The 8,508-nt window shown below is 39.8% G+C and overlaps 1 protein-coding gene across 1 annotated transcript in view; it reads right to left on the bottom strand.

Annotated features, from left to right (window-relative positions):
* Positions 1–544: 544 nt before the first annotated feature.
* Positions 545–8,508, bottom strand: part of TMEM200A (transmembrane protein 200A) — a 78,677-nt gene continuing 70,713 nt past the window's right edge. The window contains exon 2 of the mRNA XM_081251206.1: positions 545–3,511. Within this exon, the coding sequence (XP_081107332.1) occupies positions 2,020–3,495 (1,476 nt within the window). The 5' untranslated portion in view covers positions 3,496–3,511 and the 3' untranslated portion in view covers positions 545–2,019. The remainder of the gene's footprint in view (positions 3,512–8,508) is intronic.

The raw sequence follows: 8,508 nt of genomic DNA, 5'->3' as shown, positions 1-8,508 counted from the left end.
AAAGACCAAAAAACCAAGGGAGCCAATGGCGTTAAGTCCCAGTCTGAGTCCAAAGGCCTGTGGACCAGGAGCACTGATGTCCTAGGGCAGGAGAAAATGGATGCCCCAGCTCAAGCAGAGGGAGGGAATTCATCCTTCCTCTGCCTTTTTGTCCCGTTCAGTCCTTCAGTAGATTGGATTAGATCCACCTGCATCGGTGAGGGCAATTATCTTTACTCAGTCTACCAATTGAAATGCTAGTCTCTTCGGGAGACACCCTAACAGACACACCTAGAAATCTGGACATCCCTTAGCCCAGTCAACTTGACACATAAAATTAACCATCACATCCAAATAACAAAGTATGAAAATAGCTTAATACAACAGGTGGATTGACCTAGTTCTTTAACCTAATAGAAGCAAAATAAAAAATCCAGACCACCCAATGCAGATGCTACGGTATGAAGCACCTTCAGTAGAATGTATCTGAAAGTTTGAAAAATGGTACTTTGAACAGAAATATATTTTATTCAAAAAATAATAGAAATGTATGAAGAACACACACTTGTATTAAGACTGGAGGTTTATTAAATGCTTTATCATAAAATATTAAGCCCACTCCATTACAATACACAGGCTTGATGTTCTAATAAGTAACACTGTGCCTCAGTCCAAGGAAGCTCGTGATGCTAATACAAGGTGGAATTGTGGGGAGCTACAAATACAAAGATATCTTCCTTCTCCTCTTCCATAACAACTGCAATACTGATGTTCAGAAATGTGTATGCATTGGGAAAAACTTGTAAAATTTCCTGAGTATTCCGTTAAACAATTTTTTAAAATTAGGTTACCTTAATGGAAAACATGAAAATTTTCTGATGGAAAATCCATTTTAATATTTATTATCTTCAATAACTGAGAACCACAATCGAAAATATTTATTACACCGTAAGAAAGTCTTTGGAGTTATCATAAGGCTTTCTAGCATAAGGTAAATTTCAAGGCAATGTATCAAGGACTAAATTTTCTTCAACCACCAACTTAGTGATATGCAAAGATAAAAGAAATGTCAAGGTTAGCTGATTATCTTCCAAATAACAGGATCTAAAAAATATTGGGGGAAAACAAGGATGTGGGAGTGAGTGCATATTAGATGATAAGAGAGACAGCTAGGAAAAGGTACTGAAACTAGTTAGCATTAACTAGTATGTATTTTTATTCATTAGTCAATCTTTTCTTCATATATATAATTATTTCAAGATAGCACTTCTAAACACTAACTTGGTTCATTCATTTTTCAAGTCAGTTGCAAAGAAATTTTTATTCTGAATATCTAAAGTTATAGCTGATCATTTTGATATTTACCCCTAAGAATATCTGGCATTCTCAGCCATGGCTCTTGAATACATGGTTTCTTAATAAAATATCACTAAAATAGAACTGATATTGAAAAAAATAGTACCTACCTAGAGCTCAGAGTACTAGTCACAACCAAACTCAACCAATTCTTGTCAATTAGCTACTCAGAACTAAGCCAATTTAACCAATTCACATTATTTAGCTTGCACAGAAGCTAGACCTTTTTCCTTTTAAATAATTTAACCAATCCTATATAAAAGCAATTTTTCAGAAAATGACACCTAAGATTTGCATTGAATTTGGCACTTCTAGTCTACACTTTGGTACCCTGCCTTTTCTAAACTGGACACTTTGCTCTATGAATATGACCATCAGTGAAAGAACTTTAAAGTAAAGAATAGGAACTTTTATTTGGATGGAAGTATTTTGTATTCGGATTAATGAAAGAGCCCATGCTTTCAAGGGAACAGAAAAAAATAACTTCATATCTAGTAATATAGAGTACTGCAATCCTAAGTAATCCAAACATATAACCATCTCCATTACAGAATTAAGCAGCCAGGTCTAATACACCACAAACCATTTGATTAAAAAGGCTTATAATCAAGGCTTTAACAAGGGAACACTGGTGAAAATAGGCTTAGAATATATAGCCTTGTAAAATAAGATATTTTTTCAACATTAAAACCTTGTTTCAGAAGTTCCCCGCTTCAAGTTGTTACTCAAAAACTCATCATGTTCAAAACTCAAATTATTGTGAGATCTTGAAATCATAAGAAGCTTCTCCTTATTGGTAAAGTCTTTCTTGATTGCAGCTTGGGGTACAAGCAGCCTCTCCATCGGGTCCTCTTTGTTCTCTAGTTTCATGTATCCTTTGCTGTTGCTTCGATCCAACCGAGGCCAACTTGGATGTTTCCGTTGTTCTGCCTGAACGGTTAAGGTGGAGCGACCCCGGTCTAAGTCTAAGGATTTCGAGTGTGACGAGAGCAAATGCAAGGATGTGTTGGACCCAAACTGTCTTCTAGCATCCCCAGGAGACAAGAGCTGTCCAGCCCCAGGTCCAAGGGCCACAGAGAACTTGTACTGACTTGACAGTGACTCCCCAACGGAATTATTCCTTGGGAGCATCATACTGACTGGCTGGAAGGACTGACTAGTATTGGGCAAAGGGACCATAAGGGAGTCCATTGACAAATTCCTCGACCTACTTTTGAGGTTATCAGCATCCTCAGTGATGTTATCTATACTGGGCTCATCAATAACGCAATTATTAAGTTTGATCACAGGCAATGTAAAAGTACTGATGGACGATGACACAATTGACTTGGTTTCACATTTCTTAGGGCCACTGGTCTTATCATCAGTTGTCTGGGAAGGAGGTGGATAGAGGCCACAAACAGAGTTAGAGCTGGCAGAGAGCAAAGGTGGCATAAGATGTCCAAAACTCTTACTTTCATTTCTCACCAGCTCGTCCTCCTCAACAGAGCTGTCCATCCGAAAACTGCTCCTAAAACCTGAAAAAGAAGCAATGGTATTTGCTGCCAGTCTCGAGGCACAGGAGTTCCCATTCTGTTTGACTTCCGTTTCCCCCATTAAACCAGGGTAGATGCCATTCATATGCTTTTGCTCCTTGATTCTTAGCGTGTGGATGTCGATGACTGTGGAATAGATATCCCTCATATGTATGACTTTTGTTTCTTTGTCACGGTTCTCGTGAAGAATGGCATTAGCACAGATGAAAATGAAAATGCCAATCCCCATTGTGAAAGGTCCAAGCATTTTCATGTTATCAGAATGCAAATGCTGCTCAAAGAAGCGAACTACCACACCACCTTGGCTCCGGATGACCTGAGTTTCGTTTGTTGACAATGTCGTCTCAGCATCGAGAAAACGTTCTTTTTGAGGCCAATATCCAAGGACTGCCATTGCGATTCCTGCAATGGAGATAAGGACTCCTAAAATGAGGAAGAAACCAGATGGGGAATAAAGCCGGATTTTGCCACGAACAACCACGACGTCGGCCCGAGGTCGACGCCTGACCGGTTTCTTCTCCTGGGCAGCAGGTGACGGGCTGAGGTTGACATGATGCTGCGATCTGGCAGAGTCTTGCCTCTTCAAGGCGGCCAGGCCAGTTATCACTCCACCAGTTGCTATCATAGTTCAGTCTTCTATTCTGAAAAGAAGAGAAAAAGACGACGATCTAAGTATGTTCTGAGGTATGCACAGCAGTTCAGCAATTGTTTATATAAGATGTTGTGGAAAAACCTGAACGAACATTTTGGCTAACCTGTATATTGTTGTTGTTATTGTTTCATGTAATGCAATGGGGCCGAGGAATAAGTCTTTAATTTGGGTAGAAGTTTTGTTTATTGACTAATGTAAAATTCTGGAGATTTCCTTTTTTGGCTGAATTAGTGTTTCTATTATTAATGAAATGTGAGCTCAAGGTATATTTTACTTAAATAATTTTATCGCTTATTATATAAAACAGTTCCTTGGTCACAAGATGCACATATTCTCTGTCTCTGTCTCTCTCTCTCTCACACACACACACATACATCATCCTTCATTATCTGTTATTTTAAAGAAACAGAAAAATCCAGAACACTTAATAGGCCCCAAACAAACTCTAGATTTACAAATAGAATACATTCCAGCAACTCACAGTTCTAAGACCATTCTTGTGAAAGTCACCAATGAACTCTTACCTACCACGTTTAATTTCTCCTGCTCAATTCTCATCTTCCTCACTTCTCTCTTTCCATGGATATTACATGACCCTTCCTTTCTTGAAACTCTCTCTTGTCCAGCTATTTATGATACTAAGTCTTCTGGCTCTTCCCTGACTTCACTGACTATTTCGATTTTGGCTCATCCTCTTTTGCCTAAAAGTAGACCACCTTCCCTCCAGTGTCCTGTCCTTGGCCATCTTCTCTTTATGCTCCCCCTTGGTATTCATTTTCCCTCCCACACTTTCCACCATTTCCTTTAAGCTAATGAGTCCCAAGTCTGTATTTCAAACTGTAGCCTGAGTTTCAATTTCACATTTCCAGCTCTCCATTGGGGACATATATATGTACATTCGTGCTCCTCTAGCAAAGCTGAACTCACCTTCCATCCCACAACACACAGAGCTGGACTCATCTTCTACCCGTACTACTTGACTTGTCTGACTTTTTCAATGCTCTCAGTTCTCAGGCTTGACTCTCCATAGTTATCTTTAACTCCTCCCTTCCTTCTTCCTCTCATCTTCCAATCAGGTTCTAACTCCTAGAAATGTTCACTATAGAATGTCTCTCAATTCTACTCCTTCATTCCAATCCTGCTCTTTCCAGCCTAGTGCAGGTCTTATGAACTCTTACTAGACCATTATAATAACTTCCTAACTGGTCTTCCAAACTCCATTTCTCTTCCTCCACAATCAAGCTTATGCACTGAGGGCAGATTAGTTATCCTAAAATACAGCTCTGAAGTTGTTTAAAGAGTGGAAGAATGGATAAAATATTCTCCACTACCTACCAAAGTTTTAATCTGAGATTTCAAACCCATGAATTCAACTACTGAATTTAGCTTCATCTCCAACTGCTCTCTTTCATTTACAAAAACTAAAACACAACCATATTGCCTGTACTCCATACTATACTATTTCTGAGACTCCGTTAATAATGTTTCATCTGTCTAGATCCCCCTTTTCACATATTTCACATATTATCAGCTGGCTAATCACTGAAGCTGATATTCCACTTCCTTTATAAAGCCTTCTGTGACTCTCTAAGCAAACTCCCACACGAGTTCATTCCTCAGAGCATTTTAGCAAGTGTTCTATGGCACTCACCATATTATAATGTCTTTGTTCTTCCACTTCTTGTGGTCAAACGTCAAGTTCAATCCACATTTTTATTATCAGAAATATTTAATATCATAACTTACACATAGCTAGTGTCAAGAGATATTTGCTAAAATGCTTAGTAAGGGAGTAATACTTTTCCTGAGATTTGCTATATAATCAAAATATTACTATATTAACTTTCCTAGTTAAAAATTTGAAAAAATTTAATACCAAAATAAAAAGCAACATTTTGTGACTTGGTAAAATATTTGTCATTATTTGTGATGAATAGATCTCAAGCTGCCAAATCTGGCTGGTAGGAAACAGAGAATATTTTAAGACCCACAAGGTCTCTGGCAAATTTCTGAGAGGGTTGCTTCATGGCATCGAATTCTGTCTTGCAAAATCAAGCTCTCCTTTTGAATTTCTATTTATGATTTTTGAATTGTCCTTAAATAACAGGGTCATGGATGGTATCTAGAATTTTAGCTAGCTGAACTGGCTGGTGAGAAAATCCAGCCTTCGTTGGAATTGTAAGTTAGATTAAAGTAGTTGAATATTGGAAGAACAAAGCATATTATAACCCATAGCTCTAAATTTATCAAAGTATACATACCATAGCTTAGAACCTTTCCCAAACCTTGGCTAAAACAAAGCTTAGCGTCAACCTACGTTTTCTTGAACCAAAAACAGTTTCAAGCTCTGGAAAAAATGCTTAGATTACATAGGAGCCATCTAACTCAATTATTTCCATAATGGCAGGATAAGGATTTTGTCTAAACTCTTTCTGAATAGAATGAAAGCAAGGGCAAAAGACTCGCATCTGGTTTAAAAGCAACCTCGGTGAATTCCCATTCCATACACATTCCCAGTCCTCCCCAACTTGGGAAAACATTTTCTGCTAGTGATGCCACTTTCTATTCCTGAAGCTGATAGAAGAAAAGGGGCTGGAAGAGAAAAAAAATAGTTTGAGAAATATAGATGAGGAGAGAAGGTGGAAAAGTGCAGTGAGTGACTGGGCTGTTTTGTGAGCAAGCAAAGTCAGTCAGAAGAGACAGGAAGAAAAAGCAAGGGCCGTTTAAGAGTGTGAATGAAGGGAGGAAAGATTCCTGGAGGAGTTTATAAACCGAGATGAGAATGAGGGGGAGACGGAGGCTCACACAGCTTCTTCAGCCAGTCCGCCCTGGCCAGCCGGACAGGGGCATCAACACGCCCAAGGATCGGCAAGCTCAGGGTGGGTGTCAGTGTCCTCCCTCAATTCCAATCAAGGCAATTCAACACTAAGTGAGCCTCTCTTGGGATTCAGGACCCCAAACTGACCCTGAGTTAGCAAAGCAAAAGTGCGCAAACTCAGTCCCTGCTTCAAAGAGCTTGAAAGCTAACGAAGGGGCTCATACACCTACATAAAACATAACGTGGTAACACCTAGAATAAAAGTTTCAATCAGGGAGGACCTTGACAGCAGGCTTCATGCAGGCAAGAGCATTCTAACATTTATCACAGTAAAAAAAATCAAGTGAATGGCACTTCGGGTAAGGTCAAGAAAAAGAAAGTCTGGGGAACAGAAATCTGCCCAGACTTTGGCACCCAGCGCAGCACTGAGGGAGGGAACCAGGCAAGGCTAGAGAGGGAGGGGGAGGGCCAGGTCTTGGGAGGGAGCAAGAGTTATTCCCGAATGCTTGAATGCTACACTCACGCTCAATGGAGTTGGAGGAAGATGGAAAACACAGTTGTTGTCATCTTAGGAAAATGAATCTCAACTTGTAAACGAAAGCCGTAATGAGGGACTGATATTGGGAAATAACATGAGGATGCTAAAGGCAGCTTTGCAATAAGAAACTTAATGAAACTATAAAACCGAGAGGCAGTGAATGCACAGGCCTCAGCATCTTCAAACTGCCATGTCAGCTTGGTCCAATGTGCTCAGTATATGCAAAAACAGCTTAAGTCTACTTCTTTATTTATGCTGCAAAGCCACATCTCTTCCATCCTACACTTGTATGACTTTTCTTTTTTTTGCTGGTGGTGAAGGGATTGGAGCATAGGGACCCCATTAACTACAGTTTTCTTATTGTAACAAATCATAGCATCCTTCTAAGTTTTAATAATAACAATAACAATAACCGTAATAATGGCTAACACACAGTGCTCGTAGTCAGGCACCACTCGAAGGGTTTTAGGTATAAGAACATATTTATTCTCACATCAATTCTGGAGGTGGACACAACCATTATGATCATTATGATCTCTATTTTGCAGATGAGAAAGCTGAGGCTCAGAGAGTTTAGGTGACTTGCCTAAGGTCACACAGCTCAGAGGTGGCTCCAGAGCGTATGCTCTTACAGAATTTGAGAAGGGGATGGACCTCTGAATTTGCTCTGAATTTGCTTTTCCTTGAGGTCTTCTTTCCCTGTCCGTTTTCTTATTTTGATTCCTGTTTCTGCCCGAACACCAGACCCTAAAGAATGCTTTGTGCCTTTAAAACTGTGACTATGAACCAACTGACTTCCATTTCCATTTCCTGGGGAGCAGATGAGGGTGAAGACCCGTCCTTGGGTGAGCACTGGCCTCTCACATCTGTCTAGATCACCTTCAGCATATGAAGGAGCAGACTCAGAAGAGACCACCCTCCACCCCGACTCCCCTCCCTACTCTGCCATCCTGGATAGGGTAGGGCTGGGGCTTATTTCCTCAAAAATCCAAGTGAAGAATTTTTCTACACTGAATTTCATTTTGTCAACTTGGGCACAGAGTTTTTGTTTATCAGTCTCTCTGGATCCAAGGCTTCATCCAAACTCCTGAAACTTGAAGAAAGCCCTGTGGTATTCCCCTAGAGACCTCGTCCTAGGTGGACATAGTTAATTCATGTAATCAGTAAAAACTGATATCTGGTACTGTAGTAGATATAGGGCTCAAAATATGTGTCCTGGCCTAAAGAATATAATGATTAGCAGCTATTTTTTTGAGGGCGTCATTCAACTAGCCTAACAAGAGGGTCAGCTACACTCTGTGTTCCCATATTCTCCAGAGATATCATGATTTTGTCAAATGCCAAGCTAAAAGACAGATATTCTTCTGTTAACAACACAAAACAAAAAAAAATTTAGTTCGGGTTAACTTTTAGCTACATATCAATCGTCCTGTTTTTCATTCTCAGTGTTCATAAATCAGCTACAATTTTTCTAGCAACAGCTATAAAGATCAGCAGCTTAAATTTCGCACAACACACCTGCTTCTTCCCTGTGCAAACCAGGATCCTGTTGGGCTATCTCCAGGCCTTTGCCATCATACTCACTCATCGTAGAGCTCAGAAGTCATCAGTAGGAATTCAATTTCATTTG

Source organism: Mesoplodon bidens (genome assembly GCF_964165515.1).
Source record: "Mesoplodon bidens genome assembly, chromosome: 12".
Taxonomy (NCBI): Eukaryota; Metazoa; Chordata; class Mammalia; order Artiodactyla; family Ziphiidae; genus Mesoplodon; species Mesoplodon bidens.
Note: the sequence above shows the minus strand (reverse complement) of the source record. Positions and strands in the feature narration are given on the sequence as shown.